At 46.6% G+C, this 20,010-nt stretch overlaps 1 protein-coding gene across 5 annotated transcripts in view; it reads left to right on the forward strand.

Moving 5' to 3' along the window:
- The window catches only part of ADCY1 (adenylate cyclase 1), a 274,661-nt gene that overhangs the window by 164,822 nt on the left and 89,829 nt on the right, over nucleotides 1–20,010 (forward strand). For all 5 annotated transcript variants that reach the window (XR_007245741.1, XR_007245742.1, XR_007245743.1 and 2 more), the window contains exon 4: nucleotides 6,135–6,246. Coding sequence is in view for 2 of the 5 variants with exons in the window: in XM_048510692.1 (XP_048366649.1) it covers nucleotides 6,135–6,246 (112 nt within the window). In the remaining 3 variants the exon portion in view is untranslated. The remainder of the gene's footprint in view (nucleotides 1–6,134; nucleotides 6,247–20,010) is intronic.

Below are 20,010 nucleotides of genomic sequence, written 5' to 3' on the forward strand. Positions count from 1 at the left end.
AACATGCTTAGAAAAGCAAGAGCTGCGGAGGAAGAGTCAGCAGGGCTTGTGTAGAACAGAGATCCTGTCTTGCAAACTTACTAGAAGTTCACAGGGTGTAAACAGACATGTGGATAAGGGGGAACCAGTGGACTGTGTCTACTTGGATTTCCAAAAGGCTTTTAACAAAGTTCCTCACCAAGAGACTGTTGAGAAAACTCAGCAATGAAGGAATAAGAGGGGAAGTCCTCCTACAGATTAAAAACTAGTTGCAAGAACAGGAAACAAAGGGTGGAGTATAAATGGGAAGTTCTCACAATGGAGAGATGTAGGGAGTGGTGTCCCCCAAGGATCCGTTTAGGGACCAGTGCTCTTTAACTTATTCATAAATGACCTGGAAGTAGGGGTGCTTAGGGTAGTGCTGGTGTAGAAGTTTGCAGATGATACCAAATTATGTAGGGTGGTAAGAACCACAAAGGATTGCGAAGAGCTCCAAACAGGACCCAGCGATAAATTAGGTGAGGTGGGCTAAGAAATGGCAAATGCAGTTCAATGTAGCGAAATGTAAAGAGTGATGCCTGCGTAGAGGGCAAAAAATCCAAACTTCACATACACGCTACAGAGATTAGTCACTATCAGTCACTGAACCAGGAAAGGGATTCCAAGCGTCTTAGTTGATAGTTCCATGGGAATGTCAACTCAATCAATGGCAGCTGTGAAAAAGGCAAACTCTATGCTGGGGATAATTGGGAAAGGAATTGAGAATAAAACTGCAAAGATTGTCATGCCCTTATATAAAGCAGTGGTCTGACCGCATACTTGGAGTACTGTGTTCAGTTCTAGTCGCATACATCTCAAAAAAAGGATATCGAAGAGAGATAGAAAAAAAGTGCAGAGAAGGGCACTTGAGGGATGATTGAGGGATTGGAGCACCTTCCTTATGAGGAGAGGCTGCAGCGTTTGGGACTCTTTAGTTTGGAGAGGAGACGTCTGAGGGGGGATATGATTGAAGTCTATAAAATTATGCATGGGGTAGAAAATGTTGACAAAGAGAAATTTTTCTCTCTTTCTCACAATACACTAGAACCAGGGGGCATTCATTGAAAATGCTGGGGGGAAGAATTAGGACTAATAAAAAGGAAACACTTCCTTCACGCAACGTGTGATTGGTGTTTGGAATATGCTGCCACAGGAGGTGGTGATGGCCACTAACGTGGATAGCTTTAAAAAGGGCTTGGACAGATTTATGGAGGAGAAGTCAATCTATGGCTACCAATCTTGATCCTCCTTGATCTCAGATTGCTAATGCCTTAGCAGACCAGGTGCTCTCAGGAGCAGCAGCAGCAGAAGGCCATTGCTTTCACATCCTGCATGTGAGCTCCCAAAGGCACCTGGTGGGCCACTGCGAGTAGCAGAATGCTGGACTAGATGGACTCTGGTCTGATCCAGCAGGCTAGTTCTTATGTTCTTATGTTCTTAAATCTGTCCAAGCCCTTTTTAAAGCTATCCAGGTTAGTGGCTAAAGCTATCCAGGTTAGTAGCATGTATGTATGTATGTATGTATGTATGTATGTATGTATGTATGTATGTATGTATGTATGTATGTATGTAATTGAACAAAATGTGATAGTTTTCCTTAAATTTTCACATCACTCCAGGGCACTCTTCAGCACTGACCCATGGTTGGATGTGGCAGAGATTTAAGTCGGGTCTGCAACAAAGTATAAATAATAGATTATGCAAAATGGAATCTCAATAGGTGACAGGATTAGACTAGAAAGATGTGATCAGTTTCAGAAGGCATGCAATGTGAACTTTATTAACTTCTCCACAGGGTTTCTTTGTTTGTGCTGTTCATGGCTTGTAAGGCACTGAGTTTATTGTGGGGATTTTAAAATGTGTTTCATCTCTGCTTTGCTCCCTATCAGGGGACTTATGCTAAACAGCAAAGAGATGGCTAGACCATGTATTACAAGACGGTAGCTATTTGGAGGCAGTGAGCAGCGGACAAGGGTTTGGGGGGGGGGGCAGCCAACCCTCTCACTAGCCCGTTGTGCCCCAAAATGTACTCCCCGAGCAGTATTTTCCAGATGCTTGCTTGCAAGGTAGATCGGTCTAGAACTCCCTTTGGATTCGTAGTGGTAGATAGAGGAGTTCAGGAAAATGGAATTGTGGGAATGGGAAAATGGGAATCGCTGCACATTTCGTCCTCTGAAGATTGAGCAGCAACAGTTCAGCTAACATGACTGGCAAGCTGCACTTTTCAGCTGGCGAAAAAAGGAGGAAGTCATCTTTGATCATTAAAAAAAGAGGTTATGTTTAGGATCAGCAGTGGCGTAGGAGGTTAAGAGCTTGTGTATCTAATCTGGAGGAACCGGGTTTGATTCCCAGCTCTGCCGCCTGAGCTGTGGAGGCTTATCTGGGGAATTCAGGTTAGCCTGTGCACTCCCACACACGCCAGCTGGGTGACCTTGGGCTAGTCAAAGGTTTTCGGAGCTCTCTCAGCCCCACCCACCTCACAGGGTGTTTGTTGTGAGGGAGGAAGGGCAAGGAGATTGTCAGCCCCTTTGAGTCTCCTGCAGGAGAGAAAGGGGGAATATAAATCCAAACTACTCCTCCTCCTCCTCCTCCTCCTCCTCTTCTTCTTCTTCTTCTTCTTCTTCTTCTTCTTCTTCATCATCATCATCATCATCATCATCATCATCATCATCATCATCACGGGGTCCCAGAAGCCACATGGGACCCCGTGAAGGAGAACTGCATAAGGTTGAATGAAAAAGTGGCGTGATTCCAGTCCACAGTCAGCAATCTCAGTTGTACTTTTTCATCCTGTCCGTGATGAGGTATTCCAGTCCTTTCTTCACCAAGGATCTGAAACACTCAGCATTACTGGCAAGCCCTCCTGCCTAGGTATTCTGTTCTCAGGTGTTCGGGCCCTGTGCAGAACTGTTGAGTGTTTGCTGATTAATTGGGGCAGCTGTGGCTCACTTGGGTCCCCTGAGGACATGAAGTGGGAGCAGGCCTCCAGAGAGGAAGGACTTGGAACAGGCTGGGACTCGGAAAGAGGACAGCATAAGAGAGGCATATGCTGAAGGAGATTGTGGAGACTGAGATTTGTTTACTGGGCTAATGGACCTCCACAGATGCTTGAGACCCAATGTTTCTGTGTCAATGTAGGGTCGAAGTTTTTCACAGCTGGAATTAACTGGCTGATGTGGGGTTTCTGGGCTGCGTGGGAGTGGTCTGGTAGTTTTTGCTCCTAATTTTGCCTGCCTATGACTGGCATCTTCAGAGGCATGTCACGGTGAGATGTGTTTCACTCCAAAACTGTGCCACAGAGAGAAACACATTGCACCTGACATGCCTCTGAAGATGCCAGCCATAGATGCGGGGAAAAATGTTAGGAACAAAAACTACCAGACCATGGTCAAAAAGCTGAGGAAACCCACAACAGCCAGTTGCTGTGTCAGTTTGGCCGCTTTGGCATTTGTAAACTCCAGGTCATGCAAACCCATCAAGCCTTACAGCAGTGGTGGCGAACCTTTGGCACTCCAGATGTTATGAACTACAATTCCCATCAGCCCCTGCCAGCATGGCCAATTGGCTGATGGTAATTGTAGTCCATAACATCTGGAGTGCCAAAGGTTCGCCACCACGGCCTCAGAGAATGAAATGTTAAAGAGAGCAGTGATAACATACTATTTGTGATCTTGTCTACAAGACTGTATGAGTGTACTAGAGAAGTAGTCTCATTGAACTCAGGGTGATTTCCCACTCACCGTGTGAGCTCAAGTTCGACCTAAGTTCAACCCAAGTGCGCCCCACACCCGGTGAATCCGACGTGGGTTCGTCCTGCTCTGCTCCGTTCTGCCATTAAATTTTCGACTCCACCTCCGTGGTGGGGTAAACTGGCGAAGCTAGGTTGAACTCAAGTGAAGCTGATGGGAGTGGGGAATCTTCATCAGGTCGATTCGCCCGTTCAGCCAATCACAGACTAATGTTTTGGGCATGCGCAGAATGGAAGACTCGCGCCGGCAAAAAGCGCGCCTTTCCCCCCCGCTTCCGTATAACACTGACGACCATGCGCAGTAACGAAGGGCAAATTGGATGCCGCTCATAGCAACGAAACGGCAAAATTTTTCCTTCACAGCACCGTTTGGCCCAATCAATCGCACCCCATCCCTCCCTCATTTTGGGTGGCGTGTTATAAACGTTTGTCATTTTGGAGGGGAAGTTGCCATTTTGATCTGACTGCTGACAGCTGAGTACAGTTGAGTCATGGCTGGCGGTTGCTCCACCTCAGGATCCATAACAGACAGTTCTGACAAGAGGCTCAAAAGATGCGTTTCCCGCGCGAAATGGAAATGAAAGCTACAAGCATAAGAATCTACGCAAATTGCGCCTTCTTACGCACATCGCGTTGCGACGTCAACGCTATGTAGCTGTAAAGTAAAAAATATTGGGGAAAAAGGGGATGCACGTTCACATTCCCGCCCAAACGCAGCAGCCAGTCAGGCACGACGAGTGAATGACGTGCCGAGGTGATCCCGCCCTCTGAACTCGGCTCCGGCAGGACAACCTCGGCTGCTGTGGGAAGTTACGAGGGGATTGACGTAGGTCGACTCTTTCAGCCTGATGAGTCGACCCTATGTCAATTCTCAAGTGCGAAATCGTCCTCAGTGGAACTTGTTTCTGAGTAAACACAACTAGGATTGGTCTGTACAAAGTGCTGTGTGTAACTACTGATTTCCCTATTTCGGGACGGGGCTCCTTTGCCCTAGCTCAGAGGTGTCCGACTCTAGCGCTTCAGATGTTCATGGACTACAAATCCCATCAGCCAATTGGCCATGCCAGTGGGGGCTGATGGGAATTGTAGTCCATGAACATCTGAAGTGCCAGAGTTGGACACCCCTGCCCTTGATCCACCAAACCAACTTTGCCCACCCCCTGGTGATTCAACCATTAAAATCAAGGGGCAGCAAAACATTTACTTGCATTGCCATCATAAGATATGGAAGATTAGTTCACATTCTGAGAAATATAGATATTCCATACTTTCATATTGCACTTCTCAAATTTATTTATTTATTTATTTATTTATATTTTAGACTTGTAGGCCGCCTCTTCCCCGAAGGGCTCGAGGCGGCTCCCAACATGGCTGTTTCCAACAGCAACTCAAAAACAATATAACTTAACAAATTTAAAATTCCAGCAGCAATCAGACATAATTTAAAACAGCTCAACAATATAACTGTTCAAACACTTCAAAAGCGGTTCTAAACTAGCATAGATCTAACAGAAGTTTAAAACAGTTCAAAACAGTTTAAAAACAGTTTAAAAACAGGCTTCAAAAACAAGCCCAATCCAAGGCTAAAGGAAAGGGAAAAGATAACCAGTAAAGAAAGCGAGACAGGAAGAAAGGGAGGAACAGACGGGCCCAGATGGAATCGACAATGGGCCCGACCACTGGTTGGCAACGAAGATGAAAAAATTGGCGGACCTCAGTTTAAATCCGGCAGCCTCGGTCAGTGGGGGGCAGTAAAACCGCGGCCAGCCTCTCCAAAGGCCCGGTGGAATAGCTCTGTTTTGCAGGCCCTGCGGAACTCCCCAAGGTCCCGCAGAGCCCGAACTGATGGAGGTAGAGCATTCCACCAGGCAGGGGCCAGAGCCGTAAAGGCCCTGGCCCAGGTCGAGGCCAGCCGCATCGTCGCGGGGCTAGGGGTCACCAGCAGTTCTGCCACCGCTGAGCGTAATGGCCTATGTGGGATTCCTGGTAGTACGGTCCTTCTCAAAAAATGCATAGATACGCTTGTGTTCCGCTTCAAATTCTAGTTTTTCAGGGATATGATCTGAATCTTTTCCTTATTGCGGATTAACTATATACCTGTGTTTCTGAATGTAGCTATTGAAACTTGGTTTTCCTACTGAAACAGGAGGGGATTCCTATCTATTCATTACTTGTTTTTTTTTTGTGTAAATAGGTGGTGGTTTCAAGTTTATTTTGATTTGGTTTGATTTCTTTCCTTTCCTGGAAAGTTGGATCTAATGAGTTGGTTTTCACCCCTAACTTGCACTCAGATGTTCCCTTTAGGAATCTGTTAGAATAGCAAGAACTTTAAGAACAGCCATTTAATGCTTCTTCCTTCTCTTTGCAGCATATTGTTTGCGGACATTGTCGGGTTTACCAGCTTGGCATCGCAGTGTACTGCTCAAGAACTGGTGAAGCTTCTGAATGAACTCTTCGGGAAGTTTGATGAATTGGCTACAGTAAGCATCGCGTTGCTTTCCCATTTTTAAATGTAATTTGAATTGGTCTCTGAATGATAATGTCTTGGGCGGGGGCGGAACGGCGCGTAGCTTGAGACATGAACTACCTTGATTGCTAATCCTTTTCCCACAAGAAGGTCCATAAATCATCGCCTATTTCTAAAGCTTCGGCTAAATGATTTATCGTCCTCGGGTTAAGCAATCCATCGGAATGGCGAGGTACAAGTGGAAAGACAAGATTGGCATTTCAGAAATAATCCATCATCAGTTGTCTCAGTTGAACAATTTTTTGGACCTAATGGAACAACTATTCTAACTTTTTTAAAAAATGGCCCGTAGAGAAATGTGAGCATGGGGCACATTAATAAATACAAAACACTGTTCTTCCCAGAAAACTTGCAATCTATGAAAGACATCCAGGACTAGAGTCGCTAGCTCTTGGGTGGGAAATACCTGCAGATTTTGGGGGTGGAATCTGAGGAGGGCAGGTTCGTGGAGGGACCTCATATTGCCATGGAGTTCACATTCCAAAGCAGCCATTTTCTTCAGATGAGGTAATCTTAATTGCCTGGGGATCAGTTGTAGTAATGGGAGATCTCCAGGCACCACCTGGAAATTGGCAACCATATCCAGGACCCTCCCTCCCCCTTCCCTTGCATGCCACCACTCCCTCCCTTCCCCCTCCCTCTGCCAGGGTGGCTGGGCCATGTCCAGATGCCGGGGCCCCTCCCCCTCTCTTCCTTGCCACCCCTTAATCCCTCTCTGCCCTCCCCTTGCATGCCACTCCTCCTTCCCCTCCCTCTCCCTCCACTAGGGTGGGGGTGGGTGGGCCATGTCCAGATGCCAGGCCCCTCCCACTCCCTTGCATACCACTCCTCCCTCTCTCCCCTTCCATTGCATGCCCTCCCTCCCTCCCCTTCCCTGGCATTCTTTTGGGCTTTTGTTTTGAGGTGAGTTATCCGCTTGTCCGCAGCATCTGCAGCTTAGCTCAGCTGGGTGGCCAGTGTTCTGCTTCTGCCTCCAAATTAGGGTTTCAAAATGAAACTTGTGCAGAAACAGCTTCAGAGTATAAAACAGGACCTCTGGTCCTTTTCTATAATGCAGAAATCACTTTTAGCATGTGGTGGCAACTGCCTCTGTGTAGCAGAAATAGAAGAGGGTCACCGTCTTTGTGTCCCTTCTTGTCTATTGCTGCGAAAAAGACAATGGTGCAATCAAGTCTCTTGGGCATCGATGAAAAATGCAGAGCTTCTTCACAAGGTGTCTAATTTGCTGATTGGAACAGCTACTTGGGATATATTTTATTAGCCCAGAACATGGGCTGTGTGGGGTAAATGAGGCACGTGCAACTCAGAAGTCAGGAAGAGTGAGAACAAAATGGAAAGAATAATTAACTGGGTGTATTTGCAGGCACCATGTGTACGGCATAGCCTAGCTGAGCTCAGAAGCAACGTTCATTCAGAATGATGCTTCCTTCCTTCCACCTCCATGTGAAATAATTTCCTTGTGTTCTGAATGTACCATGTAATTCCACACAGATATCTTGTAAGGCTTTGGCTCAGATTCTCTCTTTCCTCCACTTATCTTAAGAAAATATTTTTATTAGTTATAATAATTGCAATATATTACAATTGTAATTACAATTCAGTTACAAAATTACAATAATACAATTATTGTAACAATAGTTACAATAATTTTAATATATTCGTTACAATATTTACAATATTAGTTTCAATAATTACAATATATTAGTTACGATAATACAATGTATAATATTGTGACATAAATGACATAGAGACGACATTCAAACAATTCATGGCTGACATACAACTAGTAAGAGATATAAGATTAAAAAAGAGAAGAAAAAAGGTGAGAAACAGTGGTTAGAGAATAGAAAATGAGAAAGTAAAGGTAAGAAGAAAGAAAGGAAAGTGAGAAGAGAAATGAGAAGAGAAGAAACTTTTTAACATAATTTAAGGGTGACTTCCCCAACTTAACAAAAGAATCTCCAATGACGTTTCCAAATTACTGAGGTTAAACTTAAATTTTGAAATGATTATTCCTCCGATTCCGCTATTATTCCATAGCTTTTCTCATATGTTATTCTTGCAACATTGTCATCATCAGTTGTTCGTTATTGTTGTTTCCCAAATACATTGTAAAGTCTTTCCCAGTTTTCTGAAATGTGTCAAAAGGTAAATCTTTAATGCTTGTGGATAACTTGTCAGTGTAGATAGAAGTGGTCACACTCGATTTGGGAACTGGGGAATTCATTGCAGTTTTTAAATTGCTGGGCTTTTTGGAATGCTTCTGCAATGCCGACTGTTGGCAACTTTTTCATTTCCTCTGAAATCATTTACTGTTTATATCTTTTGACTGAATGTCACTTCTTTCTCATGCTTGGTTGATCACATTCAGGGCTTTTGTACAGGGGTGGCTGTTGCTATTGTTATTATCGTCATTGTCATTTAAAATGTTTATTAGTCCCCTTTCCTCCTACAGATCTGCTTACAATATTTTTTAAAAAAATTAAGCCAAAATTTAAAATCACAACTTAAACTGCTTTAATAAAATGCAGGCCTAAATAAAACAGTCTTCGCCTCAAAAGTGCAGAAGCCCTGGGGAGATTTGTCCATAATTGTGGGGTTGCCACTGAAGAGGCCCTGTCTCTTGTACCCACCAACCAAAATAATTTGATCGATGGGACAGTCAGGAGGATCTCTGCCTGTAATCTTAATTCCTAAGCAGGAACATATGGGAGATGATAGTCCTTCAGATACCCTGAACCCAAGTCAAGTAAGGCTTTAAAGGTCAACACCAACACCTTCCATTGGGCCCTGGAGAAGATCCATCAATGTAATTTGGGTAATGTTGGGGTTACATCCTACAAATAGCCAACCTCAACCACCAATCTAGCCGCAGTGTTGTGTATGATCTGCCACTTCCAAACATTCCACACTCTTCAAGGGTAGCCCCAAATAGAGCACATTGCAGTAGTCCAGCCTAGATGTAATTAAGCCATGGATCAGTATAGCTAGATCAGACTGACCCAGGAACGGGTGCAGCTGATGCAGCAGCCGAAAAGAAGCATCAGCACTCTGGACCGCAATAGCCGCCTGAGGTCCCAAGGCCCCAAAGTGCGAACTTAGCCTTTCAATGGGATTATAGCCCCATCTAAGACAGCGGAGATCTCAAGTCCCTGGTCTGTTTTTCTACTAACCCAGGGAACCTTTGTCTTGTCAGGATTAAGTTTCAGCTTGCTCACCCTCCCCCAGTCCATTCCTGATTCCCAAACACCATTTCAGAACATCGACACCATCCTTGGAATTAGGTGGAAAAGAAAGGTAGAGCTGGGTACCATCTGTGTGCTGGTGACTCCACAGTCCAGACCTCTTGATGATCTGCCCCAGTGACTTCATGTAGATATTAAATAACATGGGCGGGGGCGGGGGGGAGTTGGAAATCTGCTCCCCCCGACAGGTCCATGGCCATTGGGTAGAGCAGGACTGCCTTCTGAAATTGTTCCTCCCTGCCGAAAGTACTTGACCCACAGTAATACAGCGCCCCCCACCCCCAGTGCCAAAGGGCAGCTCAGTAAAACACTGAGGTCAATAATATCAAAGGCTACTGAAGGATCCAGCTGAACCGTTGTGTTGTTTGTGGATGTGTGTGTGCAGAAGCAGTACGTGGCTGCGGGCTGTGTTCGGTTTGGTGGGGCACAAGATAAGTAAAGCAGGAATCTGGGCTAGAGATCTCCTGTGGAGAAATTTACCAGTTCTGTGCTTACCGTTTCATGAATGAGAGAACAAAACGACTAAGCGGCATTTCTGGTTGACTGCTAGCAAGCTTTAAAAATAGAGTTCAGTACAAACTGTTTTCAGTTTCCAACAACCATTTGTGTCCCATTTCCAGAGTCTTATTTCATTCCAAAAGGTAAATCCTGCTTGTAATTTTGCTGTTCTTGACAATTAGTTTGCACCCCTGTTAGTGAACATGGCGGCAGTGCAGTAAAATCATGCAGGGTATACGCTTTGCTTTAGACATCGTCATAGTTACCCAAAAGGGAGATTGTTATCCATTGTATTCAATTTAGACCCTACCTTTTCCAACAGGCCGGGCTCAGGGTGGCTTACAATATAACGCAATCAATAAATAGTTTTATAAAACAAGATTTAAGCATATAATTCAAACAATAAATCCTAAATCTAATGCATAGGTGTCAAACTCACAGCCTTCCAGATGTTATGGACTACATTTCGCTTCATCCCCTGCCAGCATCATGCGGGCAGGGAATGATGGGAACTGTAGTCCATAACATCTGCAGGGGCACAAGTTCGTCACCTATGATCTAAAGCAGTGGTTCCCAAACTTATTTGGCCTACCGCCCCCTTTCCAGAAAAAAATATTACTTAGCGCCCCCTGGAAATTATTTTTTTAAATTTTAATAGCAATTAAACAGAAAGATATATGTATTAATGTTTCTACCTGTGGCCATCACCGTCCCCCTGGATCTCTGCAGCACCCACCAGGGGGCGGTGGCGCCCACTTTGGGAATCACTGATTACAAGATGGCTTTGGAAGATGGACTCTATGGCTTTATATCCCACTGATGTCCCTCCCTTTCCTCAAACCTCACCCTCCTCAGGCTGCACTACCAAAATCTCCAGGTGTTTCCCAATTTAGCAACCCTACTCTTGCCTCATATAGGGAGGAGTTTTCACCAGTATGGTGGTGGTGGTGGAAAGAGGGTGATGATATGGGGAGACCAGCAGATGAGTACCCTCAAAAAGGAGAAAGAGAACCAAGCGGGGTGGATTGTAGAATCAGAAAATCATGGAGTTGGAAGAGACCCCAAGGGCCATCCAGTCCAACCCCCTGCCATGCAGGATCACACAATCAAAGCACTCCTGACAGAATGCCATCCAGACTCTGTTTAAAAAAACTCCACCACCGTCTGAGGTATTCCTGTGTCAAAGTTCTTCCTAATGTCTAGGTCAGCGGTGGCGAACCTATGGCATGGGTGCCAGAGGTGGCACTCAGAGCCCTTTCTGTGGGCACACGTTCACAGAGTTCATCATGTGGGGGGGAATCACCCCCCCCACACACACACATCTAGGCTAACCTGGGCACGATCCTTTACCTGGGAGTAAGCTCGGTTGCTGGCAATGGGGCTTGCTTCTGAGTAAACCCTCCTAGGGTCGTGATTCACCCATTTGAAGCGTTGCACGGTTGCTTCACCAAGCTTACTCCCGAGTAACTTGTGCCTTGGAGCCAACCGTTTTTTCTAAACTAAAAGCTCAGTATTCAGGTTAAATTGCCGTGTTGGCACTTTGCAATAAATAAGTGGGTTTTGGGTTGCAATTTGGGCACTCGGTCTCGAAAAGGTTCGCCATCACTGGTCTAGGTGGAATCTCTTTTCCTGCACTTTTAATCTATTACTCCTTGTCATAGTCTCTGGAGCAGCAGGAAATGAGCTTACACTTTCTTCATCATGACATCCGTTCAAATACTTAAACATGGCTGTCATGCTAACCTTCTCTTCTCCAGGTTCAACATACACAGTTCCCGTAGCTGCTCCTTTTAGGGCATGGAATCCAGATCTTTTACGATTTTGGCACCTCCTCTGGCCCTGTTCCAATCTGGGGACAGGAAAGAGGAAAAAGGAAAGGAGGGGGGAAAGGTAAGCAAAAGGGAGGCCAACTACTCTGTCATACTACCGCTGTCCTCAACTATAGGCCCTGTGAAACTGAACTAAGCCCCACAGGGCACGGGTCTCACTAGACAAAGAGTTCCACCAGTCTGGCCTGAAAATGTTGTTGCCCTGGTTGAGAACAGCCAAATGATTCTGGGCCAGAGATCACCAGAGAGTTCTTTCCCCTCTCTGTAAGGGGAGGTGGTCCCATAACTGTGAAGGTCCCGGACTGTTTAGGGCTTCAAAGGTCAGTAGCAAAACCTTGTAGCAAAACCAGTACACAGTCTGGAGCCAGGGCGACTAGTGGAGCACTAGTCATACGTTTGCTCTCTCCATAAGGACCCGTACCACTGCTTTCCGGACCAGTTTCTAGAGCAACTTTAAGGACAGCCCTACATAGGCTGAGTTACAGAAGTCCAGTCTTGAGGTGACCATGGATAACTGTGGCTAGATTAGCATGGGACAGGTAAGGGGTCAGCTGCCAGGCTTGAGAAAGATGAAAAACCACCGTCAAGGCAGTATTTGTGACATGGACCTCCAAAGTCACCCCCACTCTCCTGATGGAGGGAGCCAGTATCAGCTAAACTCTGTCAAGGTTGAGTAGCTGAACATTCTGACCCAGATCTCCCAGATGTGCTCAATTTCAGACTACTCTGTTTTAACTACTTCATCACAACCTCTAAACCAGTGGTGGGATCCAAAAATTTTAGTAACAGGTTCCCTCGCCAGCCCCCCCCCCCCTCAGCAAAGGGGGCAGAGGCGTACCTAGGCAAACCTGAGCCCTGGGCAAAGCCTGAGTTGGATGCCCCCCCCATGGGCAGCCACCCCACCACGACCCCAAAAATTGTTTTTGCACCAGGTCATTTCTAAATCATCATCACATTATAGAAAATGCCCCAACTCACAAATCTGAACACAGCAATGGTGAATCACACAGGTTCTTTGAAAGAGACTGGTGAGATAAAAGGTACGAAAGGCTGAGAATCAATGAATTGCAGTACCTGAAAGGGATTAACCCAGTTCAGGGAGTTACATTATGAGTCGCAATTGCTACACGGAACCTTCATGTTCAAAGGCAGGATGCCTCTCGGGGAGGCGAAGTATTGAAAAGCTGTGAATTAGTGCAACCCTCTGGCGGCACACAATAATATAATTAGTAACCCACTCTCGGGAACTGGTGAGAGCCTGCTGGATCCCACCTCTGCCTCTAAACCTTGTTTGATCAGACCAGTGGTTCATCTAGTCCAGCATCCTGTCTCACACAGTGGTCAACCAGCTGCCCTGGAGGGCTAACAAACAGGTCACAGAGGTCAAGGCCTTACCCAAAGCTGCCTCCCAGAACTGGTAGTTAGAGGTTTGCTTTCTTTGTATGTGGAGGTCTTCCCAAGCTGCAGCAGCTCCAGAGGGCGCTATTACATAATATTGGTGCTAATATCGATATTGCGTAATAGCGGCGCTAATATTACGTAATAGCGGCGCTATTACGGAGCTGCAGATAACATTCAAACAAAGAAGGGGAACAAAATGTAAACCAATAACCGTAGAAGTAATATCCCAAAAGTCAAGAAAATGTCTACAGCAGGGGTGTCCAACTCTGGCACTTCAGATATTCATGGACTTCCATTCCATCAGCAGGGGCTGGTGGGAATTGTAGCCCATGAACATCTAAAGCGCCAGAGTTGGACACCCCTGGTTTACAGGCTCACTAATTATAAAAATACATAGAAGCATATATTTATTAGATATCAAAATCATCAGAATATGTTAAGGGCCCATAAGAACTTAATTACTAACGTTCCCATTCCATGGCTATCAATCTTGATCCTCCTTGATCTCAGATTGCAAATGCCTTAGCAGACCAGGTGCTCGGGAGCAGCAGCCGCAGAAGGCCATTGCTTTCACCTCCTGCACGTGAGCTCCCAAAGGCACCTGGTGGGCCACTGCGAGTAGCAGAGTGCTGGACTGGATGGACTCTGGTCTGATCCAGCAAGCTCGTTCTTATGTTCTTATGTTGTATCACACGTTGATCACACAAATGGGTCCCACAAGACAATTTTTGATGCTTGAGAGCCAGACGCTGGGCTATCTATGTGCGATACAACATTTGTAATGTACCCTGCAGGTATTGTACCGTTCGCCCCTGAGCTGCCAGGGCAGAAGGAGATAAACTGGGGTCTCTCAGACCCTAGTTCAGCACTCCAATAACCCCATATACCCCACTGTCCTACCTGTCCAGTGGCAGCCGTTTTTTGATACCTTTGCAGGACAAACTGTTCTTCTCACATTCCCCCTCCCTTCATGCAGCTATAAAATAGGAACAAGTTTCCATCCCCAGTTCTGTTCCAATATTGTTCTGAGGGTTTGCTCTGCCCTGTGTTCTGTTCTACCTTTTTTCTAATATAACACAGAGAACTTCTAAAATTAATTCTGGAATTGGTGCAGATACAGTTTGTCACAGCTCGGTTCCTTCTGTTCGTTCATCTCCCCCACGCCAGTTACAATACACATAAATCCTAGTCTGATTCTGTCACCTGGATGGGAGAACAAGATATGAATTAGGGGGCGGGGGGGGGGATTGAGCTGACAACCGTGGCGAGCCGTACAGTCCATGACATAAGGTGGATAACGTACATAAGAAAAAACCTAGGGAAATAATGGATTGCCAAATCATTGGTGTTACGCTGTGAACGAGTTCAGATAATTTGCAGCCCCCAAATGTGGCACAAAATTCAGATGGGGCGAATTTTTCAAGTGTCCTTCTGAATGAGGTGTTTGGAATATGCTGCCACAGAAGGTGGTGATGGCCAATAACCTGGATAGCTTTAAAAGGGGCTTGGACAGACTTATGGAGAAGTCGATCTATGGCTACCAATCTTGACCCTCCTTGATCTGAGATTTCAAATGCCTTAGCAGACCAGGTGCTCAGGAGCAGCAGCAGCAGAAGGCCATTGCTTTCACATCCTGCATGTGAGCTCCCAAAGGCACCTGGTAGGCTACTGCGAGTAGCAGAGTACTGCACTAGATGGACTCCGGTCTGATCCAGCAGACTTGTTCTTATGTTCTTATGAGGTTACGGGAGACTTTCCCTTTTTTGCAAAGAAATTTCAAGCTGCTTTCCACTGAATCAGATCCTTGGTCTAGCAAGGTCAGAATTAATTACTCAGACTGGCATCTGTTCTCCAGGGTCTTGGGTAGAGGTCTTTTATCTACTACATGGTGGTTCCAGCAAGAGATGCCGGGGATTGAATTTGGGACCTTCAGCAACTCATGCATGTGTTCTACCATAGAGTGATAGTACACGTGGGAGAGAAAGAATGTTGGCCAACTTCCACTCTCATTCATCGCTGGCAGGAGGCAGTCCAGATGATGATGATGATGATGATGATGATGATGATGATGATGATGATGATGATGATGATGATGATGATGATGATGATGATGATGATGATGATGATGATGATGATTTATTGGGCTTGGTATACCGCCCAATCCCCAAAAGGCTTTGGGCGGTGAACAATAAAACAGTAACAAGGATAATAAACAACAAATCCAACCATACTATAAATATAAGTTAAAATCCTATTGAAACAGCAGCAGTAACATCATAACCATATAGACCCTTTGTTATGGGAGGCGTCCGGACCCCAACTCTCCTACTCTCTTACACTCAGCGAGTGATGAAGAAGAAGAAGAGTTCGGATTTATACCCTCCTTTTCTCAACTGTAAGGAATCTCAACGCAGTTTGCAAACTCCTTCTCTTCCTCTTCCCACAGCAGGTACCTTGTGAGGTACGTGGGGCTGAGAAAGTTCTCAGAGAACTGTGACTAGCCCAAGGTCAACCAGCAGGCTTCAGGTGTACAAGTGGGGAAACAAACCTGGTTCACCAGGTTAGAGTCTGCCACTCACGTGGAGGAGCAGGGAATCAAACCCAGTTCTCCAGACTATGCACACCCTTTCTCTCTCTGCGCAACTCAGAGGTTTCTCAATTTTCTTCCCCTTTCAGGCAGAAAACACAGTCTGTATGAGGGATCTGTCCTTAAAATGGTCTCTCCCCCATGCTTTGGTGCAGGGAAGAGGTGGCAACTATTGATTCATAGCCTCTCTGCTGTTTGCCTTAGCTGTCAACAGAAGGCAGTGGGTTGACTTCTGAACTCCAGCTCAAGCGACATATCTCTGACCTTGCAGTCATTTCTTTCCTTCTGGGTTGTCAGCAGCATTTTTTTTTAGGTCAGATCCCCTGCTGCCTGCCTGGGCCAACAGGGGAAGGTTGTAAGTAGTTCACTTGGCATCTTAAAATACTCCAAGGGGAAGCTGCACCGTGAGATGCAGACAGAGAACGATCCCAGAGTAGGAATGCTTCCCAAGCTAAACTGCTGCATTTCATGCAAGCCTCTCAGTTATTCGATCCCTCCCCTGCCCTTACCCCTCCTGACGGCAGTGGCAAATCCATCGCCATGAAATGGGACGGCTGGTGGGACAGGGTGAGAATTGTCCAAGTAAACAGAAACAAGGATGTTTGCAGAGATGAAAATGAGCTCTGGGGAAAAGTCAGAGGTTTTTGTTCTTGTATGAAAGAAGACATCGTGGCAGGCCGATTTTATAAGATCCTAGCCCCTTTCTGCACGGGCCAATTAAACTGGGATAAACCTGGTAAAAAAACCCGGGTTGGGAAGAACTTCACACGGATCCTGATCCTAATGCAGATCCGCTCTGTGTTTTCTCCCCCAATCCAGGTTTCTTGACAATCATGTTATGTCCTGTTAAAGTCCTGTTGTTTCCTATGTGGCTGGTTAGCGAAGGTAGAAAATGGGAGATAATTCTCCCTGTTAGGCTGTTTTAAAAACAAGTTTTAGTAATATGGTAAAGTTCCTTGTTTAAGGAAAGTCTCCTACTTTTGATTTCTAGAAACAAAATTAGGTATTTGAAAGCATTAAGTATTTGACAGGCAGTCAATTAGAGAAGTTGTTGTTTCTGTTGGCAGTAGAAGATAGGACTTGCTACAATGAGTTTAAATTATGGGCAGAAAGATACCAGCTGGAAATTAGGAACTTTTTTTTACAGTAAGAGTTTTTTACAGTAACAGAGAAATTATTAATGCCCTGCCCCCGGAATGCCCGGCTACACCCCCATTGTAACCCGCCCAGCCCCATTGGTGCTACACCACTGTTTGAATCCCACCACCATGGGAACCTGTTACTAAAATTTTCGGATCCCACCATTGCGCACACCCCAGCCAATGCGCTGGTTGTTCACAAGACAGCCAGTCATGGGAAAGGGCCGAGGCGAGGGCAGGTTCATGTACCCCCCCCCCCCCCCCCGCTTCTATTGGCCTGTGCAGAAAGCGCCTTAGAAGCTAAGCAGGTTCAGTACTCGTAAGAGAGACCACCAAGGAAGAAGGTGACGGAAAAGCATCTCTGCTTCGAATCTCTGCTTCTAACTTCCCATGGAAGCCCCTTGCTGGGGTCACCCTCCATCAGCTACGACTTGACACACTCGACACCTATCAGTTCTTGTGCCTGGAGTGGGGACCAGTCTGCGTGTGGGGCGGGGAGAGTTTGGGGAGAGAAGGATGATAGATAGATTCCCTGTGCTCAGGAGAACAGGTCCACAAGCTTATCGACGGCAGGTTACTTGGAGCAGGATAGGCTGGAGACCGTGAGCATGGCAACCCCACGCTTATCCACCTGTTGCAGGAACCCAAGGAAGAGGGCTGGTGTTAGGGCTGGAAGTGCCTTCCTCTAGGGATCAATTCGCAATTGGCTGTTGCATACCCCCCCCCCCTCGACCCCAAGTCCTCCCCTTCAGGATCATGGAAAGAGCACTCCGCTCTTGGGCCTTTGAAATCTCATACCCTGAAAATGTTATTGCTCCCTAAGGGGTTACTTGACCAGAATTTAGCTAAACCAATTCTGTTTCCATTCCTATAAGGGATTGGACTTCCTAATTTGCCCAGACTTATTTTCATATCCTCAGCTAGGTAGCTTGTCTGTTGGATCCCTGACCTTTGGCGGTGGAATATTTTATACCGAAATCAAATTGGCTTTCTTTTTCTATTACTCTTTTCATTTCCGCAAAAGCTTCTTCCTCTCTGGAAGCCGGTACTCGAGAGTATTGCAACAGTCACGCCTCCGTTACACAGCTAAATTGAACTTGGTGGGTTTCTGCACGGAGTTCAGCCGGAAATTTTTTATGTATGTATAGAAAATGTAGCACAAAACCACAAGCTGTACATTCTTGGGAAGATTCCTGTGGCGTGCATAACCTGAGGTGAACATTTTACAGGCACACCTATGGAGTTGCCAACCTCCAGGTGAGGCCAGAAGCTTGTCTGGAATCACTGCTGATTTCCAGACAACAGGGATCAGCTCCTCATGGAGAAAATGGCTGCTTCAGACGATGGACTCTGGGAGGGTCGGCTTCTCCAGGTTGGGAATTATCTGGAGATTTCTGAGGTGAATCTTGAGCAGGGTGGGGTTTGGAGATAGGCTTTTGACTCTAGGCAAGTGCCACTAGAGTCCTCCTCAGCTGGGGGGCTGGGCCACATTGCGGGGGTTAGGAGCACAGTGCCCCCCACAGTGTGGGGAACCAAATAAAAATCCCCCCTTCCAGCCTGAGCCCCATCCTCAGAGCCAGGCTCCTCCACCCTCCCTCTGGCCCTTCCTTCCTCCTTTGGCTTCTGCCGGCTCCCACTGGCTCCTGCCAGCAGCCCCGTTGCCTCCTCATCCTTTCCCCTGCTATGGGCCTCCAGGTAAATATGGCTCTCGGCAGTGGTGGGATCCAAAAATTTTAGTAACAGGTTCCCATGGTGGTGGGATTCAAACTGTGGCGTAGCGCCAGTGGAGCTGGGCGGGGCATGACGGGGGTGTGGCCGGGCATTCCAGGGGCGGGGCATTCCTGGGTGGGGCTGTGGCAAGGACGCAGCCGCTGCGCCGATCTTTGGGCGGGAAACGAATGGTGGCACGCGATGGCTGCCACGCACGTGTGCACCTTCAGATCGTTTGCTTCAAGTTCTGCAATACTACCGCTGAGGCAGGAAAAGGCAACTGGGCATAACTAAGGCAAAAATCACGTGGCAAAATCACCCATTAGTCACCCCCTCTCGGCACACACCAATAATTAGTAACCTACTCTCGGGAACCTGTGAGAATCTGCTGGATCCCACCTCTGGCTCTCGGGTTCTGCTTGGGGGGACTTTCCACCCATGGTCAGTCAAAACCGCAATGTGGAAAGTCGCGTTGTGGAAGGGAGGACTGCTCTATAGAGTCCGCCTTCCAAAGCACCCAATTTCTCCAGGTGAATTGATCTCTGACACCTGGAGATCAGCTGTCATGGCAGGAGATCTCCACCTACTACCAGGAGGAAAGCAACCCTGCTTGGTGGCATGGTACTCTGCTGGAGACCCCCCGCTCCCCACCTCAAAATCTGTGTGAATGTCCCAAACCAAAGCAGGCAACACAATATGCTCATAACATAGAATCTTTTCACAGGACCCTAGTATTAAAATGGCTGATGTCCGTAAGAGGCCGCTGGGTGCCTGTTTTGTTCTGCTTCTGGACAGAATTGTCTTAAAACAATGTGACTTTGTTTAAACTGAACTTTAGAAGAAAAGAAAAAAGAGTTTATATTTATATCCCCCCCTTTCTCTCCTGCAGGAGACTCAAAGGGGCTGACAATCTCCTTGCCCTTCCCCCCTCACAACAAACACCCTGTGAGGTGGGTGGGGCTGAGAGAGCTCCGAGAAGCTGTGACTAGCCCAAGGTCTCCCAGCTGGCGTGTGTGGGAGTGTACAGGCTAATCTGAATTCCCCAGATAAGCCTTCACAGCTCAGGCGGCAGAGCTGGGAGTCAAACCCGGTTCCTCCAGATTAGATACATGAGCTCTTAACCTCCTACGCCACTGCTGCTCCCTTAGGATTGCTAGTTCTAGGCTGGTAGATACCTGGGAGATTTGGAGAGTGGAGGCCAAGGAGGACAGGGTTTCAGAAGGATATTGAAATTGGGAATTATTTGAATTTTGTGTGTGTGTATGTGTGCTAGCACTTGTGTGTGCTGGAAAAATGACTGTGTGCCAA

The sequence above is a fragment of the Sphaerodactylus townsendi genome, linkage group LG11, assembly GCF_021028975.2.
Source record: "Sphaerodactylus townsendi isolate TG3544 linkage group LG11, MPM_Stown_v2.3, whole genome shotgun sequence".
In the NCBI taxonomy this organism is placed as follows: domain Eukaryota; kingdom Metazoa; phylum Chordata; class Lepidosauria; order Squamata; family Sphaerodactylidae; genus Sphaerodactylus; species Sphaerodactylus townsendi.